Source organism: Neurospora tetrasperma (genome assembly GCF_000213175.1).
Source record: "Neurospora tetrasperma FGSC 2508 unplaced genomic scaffold NEUTE1scaffold_6, whole genome shotgun sequence".
Lineage (NCBI taxonomy): Eukaryota > Fungi > Ascomycota > Sordariomycetes > Sordariales > Sordariaceae > Neurospora > Neurospora tetrasperma.
In genome coordinates this window covers 426,690-452,662 of record NW_009799104.1, presented here as the reverse complement: position 1 = coordinate 452,662, position 25,973 = coordinate 426,690, and the positions used below count along the sequence as shown (strand labels likewise).

The 25,973-nt window shown below is 50.5% G+C and overlaps 10 protein-coding genes across 10 annotated transcripts; 4 read left to right on the top strand and 6 right to left on the bottom strand.

Annotated features, from left to right (window-relative positions):
- Window positions 1-3,786: 3,786 nt before the first annotated feature.
- Window positions 3,787-3,987, bottom strand: NEUTE1DRAFT_18330 (uncharacterized protein; the record flags this gene model as incomplete). The annotated part of the gene is made up of 1 exon (XM_009855489.1): window positions 3,787-3,987. A coding segment is annotated over one exon (201 nt), but the record flags the coding sequence as incomplete, so codon positions are not given.
- Window positions 3,988-4,446: 459 nt separating this feature from the next.
- Window positions 4,447-4,839, bottom strand: NEUTE1DRAFT_140372 (uncharacterized protein; the record flags this gene model as incomplete). The annotated part of the gene is made up of 1 exon (XM_009855726.1): window positions 4,447-4,839. The coding sequence occupies one exon, from the start codon at window positions 4,837-4,839 to the stop codon at window positions 4,447-4,449; it is 393 nt and encodes a 130-aa protein (XP_009854028.1).
- A 793-nt stretch (window positions 4,840-5,632) lies between these two features.
- Window positions 5,633-6,205, bottom strand: NEUTE1DRAFT_17622 (uncharacterized protein; the record flags this gene model as incomplete). The annotated part of the gene is made up of 2 exons (XM_009855488.1): window positions 5,633-5,899; window positions 5,969-6,205. Coding segments are annotated over 2 exons (504 nt in total), but the record flags the coding sequence as incomplete, so codon positions are not given.
- Window positions 6,206-9,677: 3,472 nt separating this feature from the next.
- NEUTE1DRAFT_140370 (uncharacterized protein) lies at window positions 9,678-10,165 on the top strand (the record flags this gene model as incomplete). Its single annotated transcript, XM_009855725.1, has 2 exons — window positions 9,678-9,785; window positions 9,878-10,165. The coding sequence occupies 2 exons, from the start codon at window positions 9,678-9,680 to the stop codon at window positions 10,163-10,165; spliced, it is 396 nt and encodes a 131-aa protein (XP_009854027.1).
- Window positions 10,166-12,269: 2,104 nt separating this feature from the next.
- NEUTE1DRAFT_112583 (uncharacterized protein) lies at window positions 12,270-14,325 on the top strand (the record flags this gene model as incomplete). Its single annotated transcript, XM_009855724.1, has 4 exons — window positions 12,270-12,325; window positions 12,400-13,107; window positions 13,591-13,649; window positions 13,781-14,325. The coding sequence occupies 4 exons, from the start codon at window positions 12,270-12,272 to the stop codon at window positions 14,323-14,325; spliced, it is 1,368 nt and encodes a 455-aa protein (XP_009854026.1).
- A 1,332-nt stretch (window positions 14,326-15,657) lies between these two features.
- Window positions 15,658-16,635, top strand: NEUTE1DRAFT_112582 (uncharacterized protein; the record flags this gene model as incomplete). The annotated part of the gene is made up of 1 exon (XM_009855723.1): window positions 15,658-16,635. One exon carries the CDS (start codon window positions 15,658-15,660, stop codon window positions 16,633-16,635), a length of 978 nt encoding a protein of 325 aa, XP_009854025.1.
- Window positions 16,636-18,374: 1,739 nt separating this feature from the next.
- NEUTE1DRAFT_112581 (uncharacterized protein) lies at window positions 18,375-19,016 on the bottom strand (the record flags this gene model as incomplete). Its single annotated transcript, XM_009855722.1, has 1 exon — window positions 18,375-19,016. The coding sequence occupies one exon, from the start codon at window positions 19,014-19,016 to the stop codon at window positions 18,375-18,377; it is 642 nt and encodes a 213-aa protein (XP_009854024.1).
- A 359-nt stretch (window positions 19,017-19,375) lies between these two features.
- On the top strand, window positions 19,376-19,597 carry NEUTE1DRAFT_49264 (uncharacterized protein; the record flags this gene model as incomplete). The annotated part of the gene is made up of 1 exon (XM_009855554.1): window positions 19,376-19,597. A coding segment is annotated over one exon (222 nt), but the record flags the coding sequence as incomplete, so codon positions are not given.
- A 2,423-nt stretch (window positions 19,598-22,020) lies between these two features.
- On the bottom strand, window positions 22,021-22,818 carry NEUTE1DRAFT_49392 (uncharacterized protein; the record flags this gene model as incomplete). Its single annotated transcript, XM_009855559.1, has 1 exon — window positions 22,021-22,818. One exon carries the CDS (start codon window positions 22,816-22,818, stop codon window positions 22,021-22,023), a length of 798 nt encoding a protein of 265 aa, XP_009853861.1.
- A 2,611-nt stretch (window positions 22,819-25,429) lies between these two features.
- Window positions 25,430-25,861, bottom strand: NEUTE1DRAFT_140365 (uncharacterized protein; the record flags this gene model as incomplete). Its single annotated transcript, XM_009855721.1, has 1 exon — window positions 25,430-25,861. One exon carries the CDS (start codon window positions 25,859-25,861, stop codon window positions 25,430-25,432), a length of 432 nt encoding a protein of 143 aa, XP_009854023.1.
- Between the last annotated feature and the right edge of the window lie 112 nt (window positions 25,862-25,973).

Genomic DNA, 25,973 nt, shown 5'->3' with positions numbered 1-25,973 from the left:
TTTCTTTCTCTCTCTTCTTCCCCTTCCCCCCCCCCTTCCCTCTCTCTCTCTCTTCTCTCTCTCTCCCCTTGTTATTTATCTTTCTTTTTTTTTTCTTCCTTTTTTTCTTTCTTTTGATCTTCTAGCCATCAACGGCTCGATCCCTCTCTGGCCGAGTGGCCGTAGCCCCACCCGACGCAACTTTCACAGCCATGCACACCCGCAACTCCCACGAACGTCCCGCACAACTTTCACAGACGTCCATCCACCCGTAACTTCACGAACGACAATATCTACTACCGAATCACCATTCGCACAGGGAGTCAGAGACATGCTGCCAAAGGCCCAAAGACCCAAAGACCCAAAGGCACAAAGGCCAAAAGGCACAAAGGCCAAAAGCTAGGTAGTGTATAACAAAAAGATCCATCAATCTCTTTAGCCGCTGCTTCCCAAGAGACGAAAGGACCCATCATATATCAAGGACCTAATTAGAGGTATCCATGAGTTATGACAGCCACCCACGACGTAACTGCCACCCACGACATGACTGTGTAGCATTAGTAAAGGCTAGTGAAAGTCCAAGTAAAATATCAAGTACGTGGAGGTATCTATGAATCAAGACAACCACCCACGACATGACTGTGTAGTAGTAGCAGGGGCAAGTGAATGTCCAAGTAAATAAAACTCAACCCCGCGCGCAATTAGTGGTCCGTACAGGCTCACTTAAACAACAAAACATGCCTACATATCATGCGTATGAGTTGGAAAGCAAGGACGAAACCCGCAATCCAAACCCAATACCCCATTTATGCCATGTCCAAGTTTACCACCCATCACAACACGCAAATTCTCACTCTAACACTCATCTTTACGACGTTGCCTTTATTAGAGGCGCTAAAAGATGATCTCAACCTTGATCATCGCCTCTTACCTACATACCGCATCTACCAAGCATCAACTCCTTCCAAGTATCAGCACAAAACCTTGCGTCTCGAACACCGACTCTCTCACAGGGGACCGCCACCTAATCCAATGAGTACCCTAGTAATGCACCATTTCATACTCTCCACAATAGCTTCACCTAGAGAAACAGACTGTCAACAGAATCCAAGACCCTACTTCCGCTGTCTGGAGCATTCACTGTTGCTACAGTCAGTGCCGGAAAAAAACGCCCAACTCAAAATTTCCCCGCAAAAAAAGCCAAAAGTTATCATCGCCACTCTTTGATTTCACCACCGTACATTATTCCAAACATTGATAGGAGTTTCTTTGAGACTCTTTTTTACTTTCTCTTACTAGATGTAAGCTAGCCAGATATTTTTGCCTTAAAATGGTGGTAAACGAGGGGTGTAAAACAAAGTGCAAAGTAGCAAATTTATTACAGGGGGCTTACAGGGGCTTATAGTGGGTAAAAATTAATAAATTTTTCGAGTACTGACTTTGATACCTTCTTTCTCGAGCATTTATATATGAAAAGCAATATAGAAAGGTTAGTGTAGAAGGTAGTATAAAGTGATCGGTACCGTATAATTCCGGGATTACCATACTTCTATAGGAGTTGCTTTTTAGTAATGTGAATTGTACGAGTTTTGCGGTAAAATGACCAGTTGGGCGTTTTTTTCCGGCACCCACTGTAAGAAATCAAGGTTTCATCACGTTACCCACATCCACATCAAAACTGTATTCACATTCGCACGCCAAAGTCTTACATGTGCAAAAACGCTGTCATCGTCTTTGTGAAATCTAATCTACTAAGTGAATCTATCACGATACAATAACCACTTCTGTCTTTAATGACAACCTGGCAAGGTTTATCTATCTAAGGTAAGGAAGGTTGAAAAATGGAGGCATGTTTCCGCAGCCCTTTGGGTTTTGTCACTCCACTTCCGTTTCATTGCGCTTTGTGCGACAGCTGCGCGCCCGGCATAAGTGGCTATACTGGAACAAGTAGCCATTTTGACAACCAACGGAGCAGTGTCCTCCACGCTTCGTGAACCAACACGAGAAATAACTCAATTCGTAGATGTATCTTAGTCAACCTAAAAGGTAGCAGCGGTCGGAAGTTTCATGTCAATAGTTCCATAAATTCGATGCGGCGAGTCACCCCTGGTATAATTCTGGCGATGATTTCTAAGTGCTCCTCTATTTCTCTTGGCCTCCTCAAGTACGCGCTCCATCTCGGTAACCCAATTCAATGGGCGCAAGTCGTCCGGCAGAGCTAAGAGACCCCGAAGAATGGCTCGGAGGGCCTGTAAAGTCGCCCGGATGCGTACTTGCTAAAGATCCGTGAGTGTTAGTCCAATACTGCCATTGAGAGAGGGTCCTGCAAATGGATGACTTACTTCTTCGCGCAATAGTACAAGAAGCGCAAACGCCCTCTCAGTAACCGACTGGAAATCAACATTAACCCCGTTCGATCGTCCAAGGCATTGCTGGTACTCATTCAGCCCAACGCCACGCGAGAAAATGCAACGTAGTGTCCGCTGTGAAGAGTCCAGTGCGTCGGTCGGGAGATAAAATTGTCTCGCCCGTGGATTACAGTGAATTGATGGCAGCATTGGAATCAAATTGCATTGCTAAGGAACTTCAGGTCAGCTTTCACGTCCTCAAGCCACCCAGGGCTTCTCATGCAAGAGACAGGGAGGGGGGGTGTTGTTCATACCGGCATGGTAGCGGCATGACGCTACAAGGGGCTCGAAGTGATGGGTGTAGGTAAGCGACTTAAGCCACGTGGTACACGTCCTGGCTCTCATCAGACTCGTCATACGCGACCAGTCCGAGGAAAGTGTGGACAAAGTGTTTGAAATCTGCATAGCCTGGTCGCCCTAGTATGATAAGGGGGAGCGTATGGTGGTCGTCTCCTCAGCCGTGTGAGCTTCTCTCCTGTATTGTGGTTCATATTTGGGAAAGTAACAGAAGACCTCGTCTCGGACCCGTGGCCCGCCCACTCCCATGGATTCCATCGCAGCCGATGAGAACGCCAGCACCTCTGGAGCTGTAGTTGGTGTTGGTGATAAGGATGCTGATCCACACAAAGCCATGTTCGTCTTCACAAGATGCTTTTCGTAATTGGATGTTGGAGATCTCCCCACTTTTCACTGCAAGGCAATCCCTCGGTCTTCGATCTGGGGGATTATGTCGACATACTTTCTTCCAAATTGCTACAAGAGCAAAAGCAAGTTTTGGTCAGCACCCAGAGTCGTAGCAATGACAAACCGGTGGTCGTAGACGGTCATGTATTCACGCGGGCTGTTCTCGAAGTTGCCTTGTCCCACGTTGTCGAGAGTGGCGGGCGACGAGATTTTGGAAATGAGGGCAACACCGGTGATTCCTCAACACGCAGTCGCATGCGAAGATTATTGTTTCTGATGACACATGTCGGGCGAGTGTGGTTGTGTGTGACTTCGAGTTTGAGGAGAAAATCAGCAGAGCTCGTCCCAAAATCGCGATGCGTAAGGCAAAGCGACCCTGCCCAATGACCAGTCCCATATGAGATGCCCGAGGTTGAACCTGGTCTGGCGGTCCGGATAAAGGTGGGCAAGTCCCACTGGAATAGCATTCCCGCTGCGTACATGGACGGTTGCCCTTCAGGAGCAGGCGAGTCCCCTATGATGTAAACTGGAGGTAGCACCCAAGAAGGGTAGGACAAGACAGGTGTTGGTTGCTCAAGGAAGGTGTGTTTGCGGGTGCCGACGCAGAGTGAAGGTGGCTAATGTGAAGAGAACTAACAGCATGGTCTAAACCGCGAGCACAGCCAGACCAACATGATTCGGTCAGCCAGGCAGTGCAGAGACCGGAAACCCAGACCAACATGATTTGGCCGTAGTTAGACAGTGCAGAACCCGGAAACCCAGACCAACATGATTTGGTCGTAGACGGGCAATGCAGAACCCGGAAACCCAGACCAACATGATTTGGTCGTAGACGGGCAGTGCAGAACCCGGAAACCCAGACCAACATGATATGGTCGTAGTAGTCGTCTGCAAAATCCCAGGCATCCCCAGTGTTGGACAAAGCGTCGAATCTTGCCATGGCGACCATTTCTGGCAGTGCCAAACCCTGCGGCTTCTCAGAAAGGCTCGTGGAGAAAACTGACCTTCTCTCAAATGTTCGGGCTGGAATCATGGATGTCAGCAAAATGACGGAAACCCAAGAGTGTGGTAAAAGGTAGAGAGGTAGTGGTGGCGCTGAACTCACCTCGGACATTCTTACCATGTCAGGTTCTCTTGGTCCCCTTCTCTGCTACTCTTTAAAAATGCGATCGGGTAGTGGGAATCATGAATCACTGCCTCAAAGGATCGCAGGACGCGCTCCTTCTTCCAATTGTCGTAGTATAAATAGCAGGAATGTCCCCGATCTGGAGAGCACCCGCCTTTCCCCTTCCCCCGGACTGATTCCAGCTGTCGCGTACCTCTACCATATCGATCATTCTGCGTCAAAATTACCGCACTCTGAGAGATTGACATCTCAGGAGGACAAGTCGTCGTGGTAATGCTGCATAACGGTCGGGATGTTCTGTTGCATTCTGGTTCGAATGATCTCATGTCTGATCATAGGCTGTAGGGCCAAAGCAGCAGTTACACGGACAGGCAACTTAGGATCGGCCACACAATCGGGGATGTGACGGTAGACAGCGAGGAGGTTCTGCTGATCCTTAAAGTCGAGCTGCCCGAACTTTTCGATAGTGTCGCACGCACGGGCTCTGAGGAAGCCTTGCGGGTTGGTGAAATCCGGGAAAACGTACCGAACCAAGAAGTATTCGACCTGATCAGCAATAGGGGACTTCTTGCCAAGGATAACAGGAGCAAGAGTTCCGATCATGCGGTGTTTCAACGAGCAATGTTGAATCCGCTGCGGCATTGGAAGTCGGTAAGAGCACGAGTCCGTTGTGTTGCGATGGACTTCGAAAAATCTGTGAGAATAAAAAGCCATACATATGATATCGCAATTGGTTATCGCTGTGTTATTTTTGTTTCCATCTTGCGGATGACCTGGCGTGTCAAGTACATCGTAGGTATGAATCTTTAATTGTGATCCCGTGAGGCGCCGTAGGGAGGCGCGTAGACCGAGGGCGTAGGAACTCGGTCCCAGGGTGATGCCAAATGTAGCCAATAGTGATCCTGGGAGCCGACGCATTAGCCATGGAGGCTGACACGTGAAGGAGGAGAACAGGAAAGCTTACCTGGTCCGATCTACCTCCGGCGGCTCCTCGCAAGGAGGAGGAATAGGCGGTTCTGCTCTTAGCTGGCCTCTTCAACCCTGGTCCTCTTCTCGTAACCTTCATGTTGAAGGGCGGGACCGTGTGGGGAAATTGGAGAAACCGGATTGACCAGCCCAGAGAACATGGCGGGAGGAAAAACAAGGGCGACCTCGGGCGACCTGAACCTTTTACCAGAGAAAAGCCGGCAGGACCAATAGCCACGAGAAAGGGATATTGGGGGGTACAGAGCCGCCACCGAAATGATTCTTGGGTTTCGTGGAGATTCAGGGGTACAAGGCTCGACGGGCCTTGTCTGCAGCGACTCTGCTTTCTCTCGGGGAGGGTGCCCTCGGGCGGGACAAAAGCCGAACACAAGGACTCCAACCTGATTGATGCCGACTTTGGAGAGATTTTTGTACGCAGAGAGCCACAAGCTATGATCAGCACGCTCAAAGTCGATGGAAACAATTGGTCAGCATGGGACTGAACTGATTGCGGCGGCGCCGCTTGTTTCTGCTGAGAATTGGGAGCACTGATGCCATTCTGCCACGCCGGCAATTTCGCCTCCAGACCACCCAAGGTGGGATGTCGCGTTTGAAGAGGGAGAGAAGCACCCGAAGGTTCGGTGGAGTCAATGAGGACCTGTGGAGGTTTGACTTGCTGGTAGATCAGGGCAAGTTGGGCTGCTGGCGAATTTGGAATGACACAGTGTCTGCCTCTCTGTTAGTATCGTGGCCATGTTTGTAGTCTCTTGTATCCGTATCCTTGGAAACTAGAGAATGTACTTACACGTGCCAGCTTGGAGGCTTCAACCCAGGATGTCCCACTTGTACACGTCCTTTCGTGACTCAATGTCACCCAGGCGACTGTGCCGATTGTCAAAGGCAGTGTGGTGGCCCCTGCTACCATCGAAAAAGTCGAAGAAGAGGTGGTTGCGCTCAGAGGCCGGGCCGAGGCGCATGACATTGGTGGTACCGCATGAAGGCCGCACAGTTGATTCGAAGTTCTCTTGCACTGACGTTCCATGTTAGCGTCGGGCGCAAATGAAATGGTCAAGAGTGGAGGTCGAGTCGACTCACCAGGAAAGGGAAACGCATTTGCTCCAGGAGAAACACTGGGCCCATGTTGAACGTGGCCAACGAAGCTGGCTTGACGAAGACGCGAGCTGAAATTGAATTTCGCTGATGGAGACAAGCAAGAAAGGCGAAAGACAAAAAAGAAAAAAAAAGGGACAAAAAGGTGGAAGAATATATCGAGATGCCGAAAGATACAAGATAAGTGATGAGATGTTGGAAAAGATATGTTGAGAGTGTTGGTTTGTCGAGCGAGAGAGAGAGGTGAGAGAAGTGAGGGGGACTGGGGCATCTTATACCAGTCAAGAGATCCCAATCACTCCAGGAGGCCGTGTGGAATCACCTTGTATCGCCTTTCCTTGTTGACAACATCCTGACGACAAGATGTTGGCTGTGGCGGTAGGAGCATCATGTTGGGTGTCGGGTAAGAGAGGACAAGGCATGGACGGGGGGTGGTTGTTGTTCGAGTTGAGTACCTCGAGGGCAGGCAGCAGCCCCTCCAACACAGACGGGAAAGCTCTCACGGCCAGAGGACGGGGGCAAGCCGAGCGAGCGCCGTCTCCGAGGCAGTCCCACTTCTTGACTTCCCTTCCACTTGCAAGCCCCACTTCCTGTCACCTCCCCTCAGTGCCCTCAGTGCTTCGTTCCTGTCTCGTCTACACTCCGGGACTTGTCTCTTCTTTCTTTTCCACCAGACACGACCGACTGCGATGAGTGACTGCCGGATGAGGGGGACCCAAAAAAGATGGTAAAGTATTTTCTGTCCTCACGCCTGCCCTGCTCCTCCTATGATTCTACAATACCACAGCTGAAAGCAACTACAGACTCAACAGAACCCGAGCACCTTCCCTTGACCTTTCCACCATCGATCCGCCGCGGCTCCTTCCCCTTCGCGTCTTAAACATCGACTCGACGCGCCACGGTTCCGTCGGTGCCGGGGACATCAGAGGTCCCCAAGGCAACAGGCAGAACCTTGCTCGTTTGAACTTGCCCTTGTCAACAACAACAACCGAACCTGCCTCTCGCGACCGCCGAGTAGCAATGTCAATTCCGAAAAAGCTCTCCCGTCACGCGACGATATCAGCTGATGGGCATCCGGGACCTCTTCCTTTCCTTGCCACCGACACAAGCTCCCCCATCCAGGCAGCCGTACCTCGGGTTCCGTCGTCAGCCCCCTGTCATGAAGGCGCGAATATCTGATGTCCAAGACGGCCAGGCACAGGCTGAGACGAAAGAACCTGCCCATTTCGATAACTGATTTGGATTGTATTCGAAAATGCCGAACGAACAAAGAGTACACCTGCCATTGACCAACCGCCGCACACAACAAGAGCCTCCCGGTGACCACAGCTTCTCAGTCTCGAGAAGGCAGGAGGAATAACCGCCGTGGTCAAACAGGCTGGTAGAATTGAAGGATGTTGGACGATACTCACAAGGAAAGATAAGCACATGTCTCCTTTCTTCCAATGTCGCTGCCGCGCTTACCACTGTATTGGATGAGAGTCACGGTGTAAGATTGGCTGCCATCCTGCCAGGCCAGCTTCCTACTGCATAGAGCATGGGCTTTCCGCCACGGGGCATGCCCAGCGAGAAAGTTGGAAGCTGGAAGGTAGGTACGTTGTAGCCTATGGACTCAGTACTTACGGTAAAAAAAAGACCGTTAGTTGGGTAGGTTGCTTGAACAGCTAACCCACTCCTTGGATTCGGTGACTATGCCCACGAACTGGAAGCAGTATCCAGAAAACTGATTGAAAACAAGCCTCTCCGAGTTGTCAAGGGGGATGTATTTGTAGTATTTGTTGCGATCAGTCGGGAGAATGGGAGCCGGCTATAGCAGCTGGACTCTCGATTCCCAAATTGGTTCGACATTTTTCTTTCTCTTCGTTCCTCTACATCATGCCTCGCCGAGAGTCTACTGAGAACGGTCAAGACTCGGTGTTTCTCTCCTTGACTTCCACTCCTCTTCAACTCAGTTCTAATGTGAAGATACTCCTAGTACCCGCATCAACATTAAATCTTTTGGCGTATCCAATCTACGATGCCGTCGCCCTGTGATTGTCCGACCGAGATTATGTCCGATGTATCCGAATCTTGCCGCACACACCATCAGAATCTCGCCTGGATCAACCACCTACAATGAATTGAATACGCCATATTACGACATTACTGTACACGATAGACCATTTTATCGTGTGACCACCTTCGGCGCCAAAGGTCACGACCGGACCGCCGCTATGAGACGTGCGACCAAGAAGGATCAAGATGACCTGTGATGTTATTGTTGTCGGTTTGGCGTTTTCTTCCAGCGGGACGCTCGATAAGCGAGGTTCTATGCCCAGGTCCGGTCTGGTATGCTAAGAATGTGCCCGCGCGCCTGTCAGTCATCCTGACTGGCGTGGTTCGTCGCTTCACAATGCCCCCCTTCAGATACCTAATGATCGTCCCGATCATCTTGGCTTTGTACATGTGGCGGTATTAGTCTATGGATTGTGTGAGCTTTGAAGCTACCGTGTGTTTGTCCTCATCGCATCAACCTGCTTGTTGTAACGAATGACCTAAGTTGAACGAAAAGAAGATCTATCAACTTCCTATACCATTGCCTCTCATCCCTTTATTATCAACGATGCCAGGCGCCAGCCCAAGGGCTCTCAAGGCGACATCGTCACATGTCCGTCCGTCACCTATCTCTTCGGCCCCCCGGAGATGTTAGGCGACGGATCCTGCCATCCTGGGTTCGTGCACACCGGGTCTGTCGCGAGCCGAATCCGGCTGCTCACGGCCCGACACAGCACGGGGCAGGATAAGATAGTTTCGAGGAACCCGTCACAGGTGCGTCCGACGACAATGAATCTCGCTAGTCTGTGCTTGACACCTCGACTGGCTGGGTGACCGACCCGGTCTGGTAGCGCTCAATTATCTTCTCGAAGCCCACCCACGGTCCGGCCGTGATGAATGCGTAGCGGCATCCATTGCGTACAACTTGTACGCAAAATCGCCTCCTGGCTGGCTGTCAGCGCTATCGATGTATGCCCTGAGAGGCGCTGGCGACCCGGAGCTCCTCCTCCGCGTGAGCGCCTATCCGCACTAGGGAGCCCTCCCTTCCCTTTGTTTCCTTTCACATAATCTTCAGCTACTAATTACGACCTGAATTATAGACACCGGGCTCTACAGCGCCTACAACGACACGAGTAGCCGCTGCATGTTCGACTTCCCTCCCGTAGTGCACGACAGTGTCCAAACGTTCTAGGACAACATTCTGGCCCTTGTCCGTACCCCTGAGAGCTTGGCCGACGCTGTCCGCCGGATGCTGTCCGTGTATCCGTTCGTCCCTGCCCATTTCCTGACTTTTCTTTCTTTGCCAATACACTCAATACTGACCAAAGGATTCTGTCAAATAGCATTCAGTCCTCATCCTCAACCCGAAGATGTCATCCAACGATGTGCTCATTCTCCGTGAAGCCATCCGCAAGCTGTTGAACAAGATGGAAGAAAACAAAGAGAATACAACAGATGAAACCAACGCGGTCGTCGAAGTATATGACAAGTGGATCGGAAGTATCAACAAAAATCAATGCGGTGAAGCGAAAAGGACCCACGTTGTGGTACTTTTAGAACCCCAGCTTAGAACATCGCCAGGACGGGGAAGTCAGACATAATATCGTCGGTCTGGAAGTCGATATCCTCTTCATTAGCCGCACCCTGCTCGCCAAACGCACGCGACACCTCCTACTTCACGGCGGTCCGGAATCGCGCTATGGTTCAGCAGCAGGCTCCCCGCCGTCCTGAACACGATGCCTCGGTGGAGGTGCATCGTTATTGGCGCGATGCGCAGCGTCTGCGCCTGGTGGAGGGGGATGCTGGCTACGCCAACTGGTCCCTCGCCAAGTTTCGGTTCCGGACCGCCGTAAAGTAGAAGGTGTCGCATGCGCTTGGCGAGCAGGGTGCAGCTAATGAAGAGGATATCGACTTCCAGACCGACGAGGTTATGTCTGACTTCCCCGTCCTGGCGATGTTCCGCTTTTTCCATCCTTTCCTTCTTCTTCTCGTCCGGACTTTCCTTCTCCCTCTGCTTCCGATTAGGTTTCATCCACCTTGCTTGCCTTTTCTTGAACTCTTCGGGAGTCTCATTTTCGATCCGTTCCCGTCCGGAACGTCCCGTCGCGTCGGTGGATGCTCCGTTTCGGTTTCCGTGAGCCTGCTGTCGCCCCGGTGTTGAGCTTCCATGAGAGTGAGTGCCTGGGTGACTCTAACCGGCGGCAACCACCAGCACCAAGCCTTGTTAGCTAGAAAACGAATGCTACAGGGCGGAGTAATGCCAGACGCAAGCTCGGGCAGGCGACCTCTGGAAAGGGAAGAAATCGTAGGTAGGGAAGCGCCGGACATGAGGCTCCTAGAGTTCGCCAAACTCACCACACAATCCAGACAATCCAGTCTCCAAGTTATGCACAGCTTTCTCCCAGTGGTTTGACATATCCAGCTGAGAAGAATGGCGCTCAAACGCATCAGCAATTATGCCGATGGTTCGCAACCGCCGTCCTATGCGGACGCGACGACATCAGAACCAAGAAAAAACGAAAAATTGTCCGATGAGATAAGGAAACCGTCCAACAGGAAATAACAATCGTCAGGCTGTGCTGAAGCTATACTCAAATGATAATGAGATGAGAAATTTGATCCCAAATGGGAGACGGGATGACATATCTCAAGTGAAAGATTTCCAGCAGTATTTTCTTCAGATGGAACGCTGGTACAATATTTTATTGTCGGATCATAGTCGTCGAAATACCATGCATATTTTCATAGTTGTCTAGGAACTTCGAGCTACAGAAGATGCACTGGACGGGCAGCATAGAACTAGACGGAATGAGGCAAACACATCGGAATCCCGGGGGCCTTCGAAAGTTCAAGTCGAAAATGGGCTCGAACTACATCCCTTCGCGCAAAAATCACGACATGGTCTCGGACTCATCATCATGAATCATGATGCCTGAATCTCACCGTGCATGGTCATCCAGATTTGTTCCGATCTGAACCAAAACCGGAGTATTCTCAAAAGCCACCCAAACATGGCAGCTGGGAACAAAAAAATGAAGTATTTGGGATCCGTGTCATCGTGAGGGCCAGTTGTGCATACCGGGACTGTTGAGTTTAACATCTTGCTGACTATCACTGTTGTGCTGGAAGATGTTGCAAGAGACGGGGAAGTAGAGAGCAGAATGGCAAGCGAGAAACATTCAATACCTGTGGTTCGAAATCTGAGCGGGAGTCTGGGACCGGCTCGACGGCTCGATACAAGAGGAATGCTTGCGGCGTCGCAGGAAGAGAAATCAGACAAGAACAACAACAGCCGAAAGAGGAAAAAAGGGGAAGGAGAAGGAGATAGGCGTAACTCAATCGTTCTTACACTGACCTCGATCACAGCACCTTCCAAACCAAAGAAACTCGTGGCCTCAAATTTCTTTGTCGAGCAGCTATGTGCATGCGAATACAACGCATGAAATGGAATTTTATGATTGAGCAGACGGACAGCATAATATGTAGGTGGTGGAATACTCATAAGGTTCAAACACTGCGCATGTATTCGATGCAAGATCCAATATGTCCGAGATATTCGTGCGCGACAACAAAGCCCCGAATTCCTTCTGAAAGCTGCCGGTCATTATTATGGCCTTCTTCGGCCTGCAACTACCTAATATCTAGGATGTTCGAGGACTACCAATATTCTAGGAAGGAGTCGCGTCGAACAGGAAACTCCGCCTGGAAAACATTATAAAGTGTCGGGGATCTCTTCCCCAATTGCTTTTCACTTCTTCTCTTGCCAGACACGGTCTAACATCAGAAATTCATCTCCAGTCCATTCTGTGTCTACCAAGAACAACAAGTTCACCAACGAACCCAAGGAATTCCATCACTTCTTACTTTCCACAAGAAGCGCAACATTACCAAGATATCATCTCCGCTTACATCCTCCACGGTCAACAAAAACTTTCTACTGACCCGAAGAAAATTCCCCCGTCATGTCCAACGCCATGTCACAACGCGCCTCTGAGGAACCAGAGGACCAAGTCCAGGGGTAAGTGATGGAAACTATCACACAAAAGCACACCTCTTGTGGACCAGTGAGAATCTGACCGTTGAGCAAAACAGGGCATCGAACACGGCCGGCACCGCTGTAGACGCCACCACCATTAACGGCACCAGCGGCAACACAGACATCAGTGAAGAGGATTCCGATGCCTGGTACCGGAACCACAACGTGCCACCAAACTCCTTTGCATCCTCCTCCTCCCGCTCCTCCTCCCGCTCCTCCTCCTCCACCTCATCGGTGGCCACAACACCGGGGTTCACCAACTCCGACTCCATCTCGAACAACAGCGCAGGGACGCGAGAAACATCACCCCCTTCGCGAGCCACTTCCGGAGATGGATCCCCGGTTATAAACCATCATCATCAGCAACCCCAACACCACCCCCAGCAGCACAACCATCACCCTCATCCCAACCCCATTCCCATCCCCAACCACAACCACAACCTCAATCACCCCCAGAGCAACCAGCACCCTCCCCCCGCTCAAGACCCCCTCTTCCGCCGCCTCTGCACCACCTGGCTCCGCCACCTACACCATGTCCTCCAAGCCCACGCTTTGGTTGTCCGCGCCCAACACATCCACGACACCAGATGGCTGCAAGTTAATTCCCACCTCTTGTGGACAGTGGCGCCGTTGACGGAAGAGGCAAGGCTGTGGTGGGTTGCGTGGCACACGCAGAACGAACGGCGGATGTTGCGCGAGGCGGAGTGGCGGTTGTGGGTGTTGATGAATGAGGATACGCCGCGGTTGGTGAGGGTGGTGAGGGGGTATGCGGAGGGGGGTTGGGGAGGGGGGTTGAGAGGGGGATGGGGAGGGGGGTGACTACTGGAGGGGACTGGAGGAGGAGGTCACAGAGTTTGAAGAGCGGAGGGAAGGGCTGGAACAGTCTGGGGAGTGGTGGTTTAGGACATGGAGGTGGATGGAGCGCACAAGTGGTCTTCGCCGTCCGCTTTAGAGATTTTCTGGACGGTATGCCAGGACTTGGATGCTTGTAGGGTCGCGAATCAGATATTTGCCTGTCAGCTGCAGTTTCATTGTTGGCAACTTGGCTGGGCGGTGGGCGATGAATGGACCGGGATGGAAAAGAAGGATTTAGCAGTTGTAAACTGAAGATACCTCTAGACCTAGATGTTTTCTTATAATCACAATCTCCTTGACCTCATCAGTTAGAATAGCGTTGAGCGCCCAATGGCCGCTTCATCCCTTGTTTTTTGTTGGAGTTAATCGTTGTGATGAAGGCATTTCTGCAGGCATGACGCACATGTGGACATGCACTTCCATCAAGGAAATCTGGGATGGAAGTTTCCAGGTAAGTTGTGCTGCATCCTAATCCAATCTCCAACTCATCCGTTGAGGGGTGGAGGTCAGATTTCCTGTCTCTTTCCCCAAGCCACGAACTGTTTTATTCTTTAAGGTTTAGACACCTTGTATTGTACACAGAATCCCATCTTCCATCTCTCATCACTTTTGCCATCACCATAGCCAACAAAATCACAATAGTGAACCAACACAATAGGCGCTTCGTAATGGCACAACCACAACTTTCAACCACCATACGCATCCCGCCGGCTCTGTCCAGCATGGACCAAAGCGACATCGATGTTCTCTTTCATCACCCCATCCCAACGGAGCCTCGCTCCAAACCAAGAGAAGCCGAAAGAAACATAACCATCGCCTCCAAGGACGAGACTCGCCAAACGGCAGTGTCGCCTACCATCCACCCGGACGCTTCAGAGGACATTCCAAGGCCCGCAACTCTGAGTACATCTACGCCGGCTTGTTATGATACTTACTCAGCACTACTAATCGTGGCATGGCTTGGTACCTTGCCGGATTATCTTCCTCCCCGCAGAAGACGACAAAGATGTCGCGTGCACTGCCGACGACACCAACATGCACGCCATTGTTTCGGCGGCGTCGACCATACGGCAGAAGAAGGAATGGACTTGGATGGATTTGAGGAGAAGGAGTGTGATATGGTATAGTAACTGGACGAAGTCACTACTCTATACTGGTACAACCAAGGGCATCACCGCCAACGGCGCTGATACCTATTCTACACGCAGGCAAGACAGCACACAGCTACGGATACAACATAAAACGAGGTGAAGGAGGACGCATGTAGCACCGAGCATTCCAGATGATTGTGTTTTGTTACTGCACAATCAGCGACGAGCAGGAAGGATCGCTGGCCGCCGTTGCAAGTTAAGTGGAAGAGATCCAAACTCAGGCTGTAGCAGTTTGATGCCCGTCGAGATGAGATGGAAGAAATACGACGAGAAGAAGGCAGGAAGAGACCTAGAGGTAGGCATGTATTTCGGTCGTGGGAAGTATGAGTAGAAACATATGAAATATGGTAAACAGAGGCTGAAATGAAAAGAAATAAGCGTGAATCTTTACGAATTTAACAAAATACATGACTTTAGCTGTAGAACACACGAGATTGCACAGTGACTTTGCGTAAACAAGACTGAGATGATCCCTTAACACTATGCCTATGTTAGTTCCATAACTCCTCATTTGTACGGGACCACCGTGGATCGTGAAAACAAAGCCCCTTACGATCCTTACCTCTTCAACAAAGAACAGGTAGTATAGTAGTCACCAAGCGTTGGACATTTTCGTGATTGATTGGTGGCAAGAAGTAGGTAGACATCGATTCTGCGGAAAAATCTAGGAGGCTGAATTACAAGTCAGAAACTCACAATTTGTGTCCCACTCCAGTCGTCGCCTGCCAGGCCCAGACTACCTCTACTACTCGGACACTCGTACACCTGTCCTCGGTAGAATCGAAACGCACAAAAAAGGATACGTGAATAACTCGACATGCGGCAGGCTTGATGATTCAGACTGAAACATTATACATACAGGCATTCATGGTCTGTCTGTGAGAGAGTGGAAGACAAGTGGGAAATCGCGACATGGTCTCCGGTCCGATTCCCAACACCATCAAGGCCATTACCTGTAGGCTCCTACCGGCTCTGATATTTCTGAACCCCGCCGTTCCGCGTCGTCCGCTAACTGTACTGGTTTCTTGTGGCATATATGCATGCACAATGTCGGATGAACTTGCGTAAACTTGATGCTGCAGTTTTTAGAGGTAGCAATTCCTGCGGTTGAGGGTTCAACTTTTTTTTTGGGACACATTTCAAGTACAAGCCGAGAAACTTGGACGTCGGACATACCGAACTTTTCGGAGAAGCGTTGAGCGCGTCATTGTCCACTTTTCTTCTGGACTTTCCATTATAAAAGGGCAAGCACCCACCAAACTTTCTTCCTCCCAATTTCCTTCCACCACACTTTCTTCTCCAGTCAAGATGCAAAAGACAACCGATCACATGGCAATCATCAAGAACGGAAACAAGCCCAATTCCATTCCACACGAAAGAGACACCATGACGCAAGAACACTCTGCCACAACCATGGCTGACGAAGCCAAGCAGACGGAACGCCCATCGCAGCCTGTTCCCAACAGTCCTGTCAAGCCCGACTCTATTCAAATTCGCAGCAAACCCGATGAATCCAGCGACAAGACATCCTCATCGGAAGCCTCTACCAACCGCCGCCTTCCTTTCGGATGGGACCCCGCGTGTATTTCTCCTCACCCCAAGCGAGGACCGAGGCGTACTTATCATTCGGGGGCACTCGCGTATTACAATCCCAACCCCGCGTTTTGCAAAGACGGCCGTATACCTTCAAGATTCGGCCGTGTATCTCCTCCACCCGAAGCTCCACATCAACATGAACTCGACCCTCATAACCAGTGGCCTATGACACAACTCGACCCTGACAAGTACCCTGGGACGGGGATGACATATGTGCATTTCCAGCCAGCGGGGAATAGTCCATATGAGCCTAGACCGATTAACATTGCGCCTGCGAATCGTCCTTGCGTACATGTATACGGCGTACCTGATCTGGGTTATGGTATCTTCGAACACAGCGTACGTGCCTTGAAGGCGGGGGAAGAAGTGCCGTGGGTGCATGGGTATCCTATGCCTAGAATGTTCCCGCCCCCGAGTGGTAACGACGGCGGACCTTCAAAGAAGGCGGAGGAAAAAGCCGAGGATTCTTCGCGAAAGGGGAAGTCTGTTCGATTTGCCGGAGAAACAGAAAACACGAAGGCTTCAGCAGAGAAGAAGGGGGAGGACAACACAGAAAAGGAGAAGAAGAAGTCCGCCATTGCTTCTTCTGCAAAGGAGTGGGAAAAGACCTCCTTGACCTTTACCCCCCAAGGCCACTTCTCGAGGGAACAGGAGGAGAAGGAGGAGAAAGAGAAGAAGATGGAAAAGTAAGATCATGATATCGTTGACGGGCTCTACAAGTCTTGTTGATGTCGGGAATTTTGTTGATGGACTTATTTGTACTCGAACTTTGGGCTCAACAAACGAAGCTTGTAACCTGGTACACGAATTCCAAGCAAACCACCCCTCCATTTTCAAGTTGAGATACGCTCACACAACAAGCCCTCGCATCAATAGAACGGTTCATCTCTTCAGACACCTCCAGAGATACGATGAATGTGACAAGTTTTCCTGTGACATGCTGCCATGGTACCTTAGCTACTGCTAGTCCCTTCAACACCGTTCGTTGTCTATTACACTGATACATTCAATGCAGCCACTCCTTCTAAACATGCTCAACCCCAATGTTTTCTCTCCGCAACTCCTGTGCATAGCTCTCCCGCCACTACTCTTTACTGTCCACAGCATATAACTCGAAGTCCAAAATGTCTCGCTTGGCACACGGTAACATGAACCTTTCGCTTCAATCCTGCCCCTACTAGATATCTACCACAGATACAACTTGAACCAAACCCGTGCCCAATTCTTTCTAACAAATATCTACCTCTAGAGATATCAAGCACGAGGGCATCACCAACACGAGCTGAGTTGTTGCCATCTCCCCTGTAGACTTTTTCCATTCCTTGTATCATCTCACTCTTACCCTTTTTCTCAATTTCACCACTACCGCGATCCCTCGCTAACAGCCAACCTTAACTTCCCCAGCCATAAATTTGTGTCCCGGACACAGACCTGAGCAGAGGCATCCTTCTTCTTTGTATCTTAGTTCTTACTTCCACGTTCCTCTTGGCTCTCGGCTGAGATTCTTCAATTCTCACTCAACAATTATACTGTCTTCCCTCTGCTACGAAAAAGGAACATCTCCTCCTCCTACGACAAGGGAACCCACTAAAAGGGAAATGCGGGGGTTGCGACTCGGCCAAACGTGCCGGCCCATGTGAGTAGGTAGATGGAAGAGGTAGGCCAGATCCACTTTCTTCCTCTTGTGCCGGCCATTAACCAGCCTGTGGGGACGGACATGTCCCGTGAAGAAATCTTTGATCCAGCGGGATGCTTGGGAGATCTGGATGACGGATGCGGTCGTAGGGTCACCAAGCAGGCGGAGTGTGTCCTTGCTTGGGTTGAATAGATTCTGGGCGCGTCTGAAGCGGCCGGGTGATGGGCGGGATACTTCTTTGGCGGGTGCCGATGGGCGGGATGGTTGTGTAGAAGGGGCTGGTTAGATATGCTGGTAGTAAAACGGTTCTGTTGCAATGGTATGATATATAGGTAGGTACCTCTAAAGATTACGAAGGTTCAAGTGTGTAATCCATACGTTCCCTTGTCTTGGACAGAGAAGAGGTTGGTTTTGTAGAGGTAAGGAAAAAAATATAAGTTGGGAAAATACTGGAAGTAAGCAAGAACAAGGGCTGACTACGTCCGCTAAGTGGACATCAAGAAGCTGGAGATTACTTCGGAAGGTTCTTACAATCACTTGGTTGCTAAATTTTAAAACACAAGAAAAAAGACAAAAGAAAAAAAAAGATATACGTTCACCTACAAGGAATAGGTAAAGAAAACACTTCTGATGTCATAGTCCTTTAACCCTCGATTTGAACTCGCAAGGCTGATTGAGGGTGTCATCACCGGACTAGGTAGGTACTGCACCCGCTGTTCCCGCCGCATCTCATATCCCATCTCCCATACATCTCCGACTCTCCCTAACGCCAAGCACATAAAGCCCAACTGGCTCAGTCGGCAGGCTCGCCCCTAATCCTCCTCTGGCGGTTTTCCCACCTCTCCCTTTCCACGAGAGACATCTCCGCAAGGCGGTCATTAACCAGCCTACGTGGACGGACATGTCCCGTGAAAAAGTCTTTAATCCAGATGCGTGGGCGATCTGGATGTTCGGTACGGGAATATGCGTACCAAGGGGGAGGCTGGACAACCTGGCCGTTCGGAACATCGGAGTTGGCTGCCTCCATCCAGGCAACTGCCTGCTGGCGCAGTGTCTCCTCCGAGGCCGGCGGCGGCGGCGGAACATCAGGAATCTGAAGGTTCAAGTTGGTCTGGCCAACTGCAATGTCTTCTTCAATGTCTTCGTCGCCATCAACTTCGGTGTGGGGAGAAGCGCTGTTGGAATTGAGCGCCAACGAAAGGTCCGTGCTATCGACCGTAGAGGAGGCGGCTTGGCTTGTGGGGGTTACCGCTTCATTGTTGTCGTATTGAGCCTCTTCCTTGGCGTCTTGACTTCCAGGAATATCTTCGGGTTGGGTGTTGGTGGAACGACTAGAACGAGCAGGAGACGTCTCCGGATTGATGTTCTCGGGAAGCAGATCGACTCTGGCCTGCTGAGAGTCTGCCGAGGCTGGAAAACGAGCGGTGGGATCCATGACGTTGTAAAAGTCCTGCTGCGGTTATTAGAGAGTTGTTTTATACATCTATGAATGGAGATGGTGAGTGTATTACTGTATGATTTGAGAGACGAGTAAGTTCAGTTGTATGTCTAGGCAGCGGAGAAAGTTCTTCGCACGGCGCGAAAAAAACTGGCACCTATCCTCTAGACGATCGTAACGCTTGCTGAAGCCGCTGCTTAGAAGTAATGTATGGTACTAGATAGCTGAGTGTCTCGTCGAGCTTGAGGTTGTATGTACCCAGGTAAGTAAATGGTGTTTGTTTTGCGTTTATAGAATGAATCTGCCGAGCGTGGGTTGCGATTGTAAAGAAAAAAAAGCGAGAGGGAGCGGGCTGAAAAGTATATTTCCGTGGGCAGCTTTTAGGGCATGGAGTCCAAGACCACCGAGGCAAACAAAACTCGGGCGGTCAGGCTGTAGATACAAGTGAATGGTGTTTTCAAGTGTCCCGCCGTGGGGCGGTTTCCGCGTGCGGGACGTGGTATTTTCACCTGGCAACTGGTCCGGCAACGAGCCCACAGCACGTCCAAAGTTACCTGGCTAGGGAATGGTGCTTATAGTCCAACGATCCCATAATCTTTCGTCTTGTCCTTCAGACCTTCACTTGTCAGACATAAGGTGTTTTGTCCGAAAAAGAGGAAAAGCAGCAGTGCAGAAAAGGGGTACTAAGAGGAACTTCCTTAGCCTAAGAAGGAAATGGGGTACAAAAGCTACCACTTGGAAGAAGCCAGGTATTTATAGGAAGCATTTGTACTTTGCAATACCTTGAGATTGGAATCCAATCCCAATGACTAGATAACGACATTATCTTTGCCGTAGTCCAAATCTGTTGTAGATATCTCATTTGGCTAGTTCTTTAGCCAAACGTAGATGAGTCAGGAACGAAAGACCCGAAAATGTCTTCGAGGCCGGGGCAGAAGGAGAACTCGAGGCTTGCGAGGAGACCGGTGATAATGGCGAGGAACGGGAGGAGCTGTTAGAAACGTAGATTGATCCACTTTCCGGTGGACGCGATATTGACGAGGGCCTAGAGTTGGGTACTTAGTTTATCGACGAATTTATTGGAGGTGCTATTCAGAGCGTCGTCGTTGGTTGGTGCTGCCATTATTATCGTTCGATTTTCCTACTCTTCACAATCGCGATAGTGACTGGAGAGCAAGAAAAGAACGACGACAGAGACCGCGGATGAACGCACTTTTGATCGTCCTCATCGAATTCGTCTGCTCCTTCCTCCTTGAGGACGACGAACAACTCTTGACAGACTTTGACACCATCTCGGGTACGACGCAGAAGATCATCTCCGACGACATGGCCAGAACATGATTCTTGGGGAAGGAATGGAAGGGACAGTGCTTCCTCGACGCTGACAAAGTGGTGTGGACTGAAGGAGCCGTTGACTGAACCAGCTTGCATGCCCGGGATTGCGTGGGTTTCCGGTTCACTTCGGATGGTTTGCTCCGTTGTCCATCTGGGGTTTCATCAGGACAAGAGACAAAAGAACAACGTCGTATGGGTTGGATGAGGTGTAGATAGTATTCAGGTCGAGTGTCTTGGGGTCTGTCTAGCTTCTAATGTTTAGCTGGAACTCTTGGTACCTAGATAGTGTAGTGTTGGTGATATGCTTTCATCATCACGTGGCTGATGGGACGATGGACGATGCCCTGGCACTTGGTGACGACGTCGTTCAGGTCCTTGTAGGGGTCAGCCGCTCAATATCCTTCTCCACGGGGCACCGCTCCATCACGGTTTGGCGCTAGACTCTGAGAAATGTATACGGGCCCATGGTGTTCCAAGAGATATCCAGCCCCCTTCATCATGTTGTCCATGACGCGGTGGTTCAACGTAGAAACCGGCGCTGGAAATGAATATTGATTCATCGTGGACTGGAAAGAACCAGGCATATTAGATGCAACGAGGCTCCCCATTAACTGCTTTGCCTGGCCTGTGAAAGATGAGATGTCGATGGAACAACCCAAGTTGCCACGGTAATGTTTCGGGACATCGAGTATTGCTGGAAAAGCTGTCTCTGGATACTGGCAACTGCTATCAAGTTTCAGTGTTGGCGTTTTGTGATTCGAGCTGATGAGGCACTGGGGAAAACGGGGGCGATCAGAAAGGAGAAGATAAGTGCGTAGGTGGTTCTCTGAAAGCATGTAATGAACACGTTATCCATCTCGTTGGCTTGGGTTGTGGTTGTTCTTATGGGAAGGCCGACGGCGGAAAGGTATCGCTGCCCTGTCATGACAGTGTTGTGAGTCTAATTGGTCAAACAGCAAGATGTGACTCTTTCACCGCTGACTTGGTCGTTTGATATGACATAGTCATCCTGCTTACCTTTTGTTTTCTTTGTTATTTTGTTCAAAGCGTCCATAACATAGACTATCTGAGAGTCAATAACTTGATGGCTGCGAACAGATGCACGCGAGAATCCCTGCCCCCACTGTGTCAAATCCAAACGCCAAGCCACTTAGACTTCCTTGCCATGATACTCGTCATTTGGTGACATTTCGGTGAGGCGACCGCTGGAAAGGTTCTGTCTTCACTTCTTGGTTGTTGTTGATGGTAGTGAATCTGCGAGTTTTGAGATGTTGCGCGTATGACTAACGCTGTTCAGGTGAAGTTTCAAGCTTGCAAGTCTTTCCACGACAGTGACAATAAATATGAAAGTCCCATCTTCTAGGACTGCTGTCCCCGCGAGAGGGCTCAGAAAGGAAACAAGAGAAACTTGGAAGGGTAGGCTTCATGGTAAGAAAACTACAACAGGAAATAGAACGGTACTCCTTCTTGTACATTGGACGGTATCAAGACCTTGCTTCATAGCAATCACAATGCCAAACAAACCAGCTAGTAACCTTGCGACGTAAATCAGTTGCGATAATCCTTTTAGGACGCTCTTTCTCTCTCACCATCCCATGACAGCCTCCCCCACTCTCTGATTCACCATTCCCAGGCTCATCGCTCTTTCCTGACATCTCTCCGCCTCCTACTCGGTGTCCTCATCGTCATGCCCTCCCATTCCATGCTCTCTCGCCCACTTCTCCCTCTGGGCGACGGTCATCTCGGCCAGCCGGTCATTAACCAGCTGACGCGGGCGAACTCTACCCGAGAAGAAGTCCTTGATCCACATCCTGGGGCGAGGCGGATCGAAACGAGTGGCGATGTACCACGGAGGAGGATATACAACGGTGCCTTTCGGGTCAGCACGAGAGTTCTCCTCCATCCAACGAATAGCCTCACGGCGGAGGTCCGGCTCAGAGAGGGAGTTGTAATAGTCCATATTATACATGGCCATGTAATACTCGTCCTCGTTTTTGCTCGGTTCTCCGCGTGAAGGAGATTTCTTGGTGGTGGAGTCTAAGTCTTCGTCTTCTAAGTCCAACTCAAGCTCTGATTCGGAGAAGAGGTCGTCAATGTCGCTATTCGACAACTCGGGTTCCGCTGAGACTAAGATGGGTTTGCGAGTATTTCTGTGGAGAGGACGATTATGATCGCCGGTCATGTGCGGTTGATTGCCGGTTGTGCCCTCGGATTCGATGTTCATGGGGTCTGACACCGTTGTTTCCCCTTCCGACTCCTCGTCTTTGTGCTCTGACTCAATGGTTTTTTCTGGCGACGTGATGAGCTGGTTTGGAGAAGAGTCGCTCAGCTTGTATGCAGGCTCCTCGCGCTCCACGGTTCTCTGACGCTTGTGGCTGCGGGGTTGCGGGAGGCCGTTGGTGTCAGAAGAGGGGGACTTTCTCTTCGACGGACCGCGGGGAGTGGTAGGAGAGTTGGGTTCCATTTTAGCGGCGAGTAAAAATTGACGTCTATACATTTTGTAAGCGCAAGCCAGTGAACTAGATCTTGGGAGATGCTTGTCGTACCTTGGAGATCCAATAGGTAATACCAGATGCTGATCAACAAAGAGAAGGGTTGCGTGAAGCTGACCACGACAAAGACGGCAAACTGAAAGCCAAGAAGGCGCTGATACCGAAGGATATAAAGAATATCGGCGATTCTGCTGAGTTCGCTGCAAAAAGTGGTGAACATTGTTGTAGTGAGGAGAAGAGAAAGAGGGGTGGGAAAGATTTCCGGACGCGATCAAGTGGCAGGAAAAGTTTACCTTGGTGACGAGGAGAAGGTGAAGGAAGATTCCAGGCAAAACTCAAGGCGGTCAACAAGTTACCGTCAGTGAAGGGTGCCTTCCAGAGTTGCAAACCTAAAAAGGAAGGAACGGTAATTTCAAGTCCTGACCCGTACACTGCCAGGCACATGACCGCCAGTATTCACTCCTGCTCCATCAACAGTCGCCAACAAGTCCTTGTTGATCTACTCGGCCTCTCCTGAGCTACAGCGATTCCTCTGCGCGTCCTTCAGCAACATCCCGTACCGGTACTGCCCAGTTTCATTCCCGCCATCCAGGTGAAAGGCAACCAGCCATATGCCTCAAATCCTCAAGACCCAGATTTACACGAAACACGACTTTTAGTATACGTGGCGAGATCAACTCCCGAATCCTTCGCTCAAGGAGTGGCGAGAGAGTGTCCCCAAGATCCCACCATTGCCAACAGACCACCGCAAGACCACCAGGCCGTTCAAGGATATCTCTGCCGCCCTTTCTTACCCGCCTCATCCCTAAATTCACCTGCTCTAGTCGCACCACTACATAAACCGCAACATCCTGCAGCCCGAACGCGTGAGCTGCCTGTTCGGGAAACGGATCCCAACATGAGGATGACTGCACGCCCCGTCCCGCTCAGCGGGAGCACGATCAAACATGTCCCCATCAAGGTTATCGACACCTGAATGGACACAGCTCGCCGACAATCGCCCCATCACACTGAAAGCACATACACTGACAAATTCCGTTGGGGAGAATTTGCGTCGAGATCCCCATTGAATAGGCGCAACGGCAGCCGCGCAAGGGTGAATTCCTTGAAGAGCAAGTTCAACTCTCGTATCGACAGCAAGCAATGAACAGTCCTTTTCAAATTGACATTCGCTGCTACTCCAGTCGTCGTGACCGCCGATCAATTCTTTATAATCCTCGGACTTGATCCGACATACTCATGTGTGCCGTTGTGGTCTTGATGATCATGCCCCCCTCGAACCTTATGCCCGGAGGGCAACGACGACTTCAACATCTGGAACTGAGAGGACATACTGGGGAAATAGTTACGTATCTAGGGTCATAGACTGGACAGGGCAAGGAATACGTCCTTTGATTTGTAGGTAAGTATGAAGCAAGTCGACCTCGGGCTTCCAGCTCGCCGCCCAACAACCCATCCACGAACCCCAACAGCAACATTCACCATGCCTCTACTGCATTCAAGCCTTTGCGTATCATGCGGCGAATGAACCGGCCCAAATCCACTGCAAAATATGCAACATCCAATCCAACAGCATCGGGCAATGGAGCAAGTGAGCCACAGTCGTCAACAACACAGCGACCCAACCGCGGATCAACCTAGCATGGACAAGCCATGTCCGGACCAACCAGCAAAGGACAAAGAGTGTTGGGATACTCTTTACAAGTGCAACAAAACGAATACGGCATCAGTATTGTCGTAGGGCGCTCAAGCGATTGAGACTGAAGATGCCTTGGGTGACCGCTGAGAGCACGCAAAGGGTGTACGCTATGGTTATTGGTATCAGTTTGTGCCAGTCTTTGCGCTCCGCTCTCGCAGTCATGTTTTTTTCTTCTAACAATCTGGATCCTCAAATGTAATCAACCCAACCCAAAAAAAATTGCTTGTAGGTTTTGGTAAGACACCTCCAGAGTCAACCGACCAAATCGGTTTGAGAATAAGGAGTGAGGAATTAACTATCAATTTTGATAGCGAGATATCTTCTCGAGACGCCATCTGATATCCCTTGGACAGAAAATTTTCCTATCTGGATGAAACTTTTTCTCCTTTGGATACTGATGGAAATAGTATGGACGATCCTTTCCCGAATCGAATTTCATCCGAAGGTCGGGATAGCTACCTCTGAATCCCAAGCGCTGCATGCCTAGTATGTTTCTATCTCCGCTGTCCAGTTTTGACCAAGCCCCTAACCGTGAGTACTGATCCCTACTGTCATTTGTCCTCAATGTAACCTCCTGCTCTTTCTCATGACCAGGAAAAAGGCATGTAGCTTCGTTTCTGGGTTATTGTTTCGGCGTCGTCAGGCGGCATCCCGAACCTTGGCAGGCGTATCGTAGTCGATCAGTTGGCCTTTGAAGGTATGGTGCTTTTCTGGTCCGTCGTGTTGATATTGTTTGGCGAGATATCGCGGTGGAGAATGTAGAATGGTCGAAACGTTCCAGACAGAGCCAAATCCGGATTCTCGTGCAACATTGGGCGTTGGCGTTGGCGTCCAGCTCAAAAGCGTTTACGCTGGAAAACTTGGTAAAAGATGTGGACCAATGGCTAAGTTTTGTTCGGTAGCCCGAGAAAGGTTAGCCCGCTGGGCAACTTGTCGAGAGGCACGACTCTCGAGCCTGTGTGCGGTCTATGGTAGGCTGCCGGGCTCAGCTTGCCCTCTGCCACGCTACTATAGAGTGTGGCCGAGAACGCCAACACGCTGCCAGCGTATATACGCGCTTGCCATGTATTGACGTTGCAGAGCAGAACTTGTTCGTGTGTTGGTCCTTCGAAGCTCTCCCGGATTGGTCCCGGCGCCAGGGCGCAACCGAGACCATTCGCACGAAGCATACCGGGCAGAGTCATAGGGAGGTCGTCAGCAACCAACCGCGCCTGCATCGCGGTCAAGAAGGTCGACGCACACTGGCGCAGGCGTTGCAGGTTGCCAGCAGACAAGGGGGTGCCGACGGGGACAAGGGATACAACTTCGGCAGCCATGGCCTACAGGGCGTTCCGATAGTTGCGCATGCCGCGGGGGACCTCCAGCATGTACCTGCGAGGTGTTAGAGAATGGGAGAAGGGAGAGAGGCGGAAGGAAGAGGGGACTTAC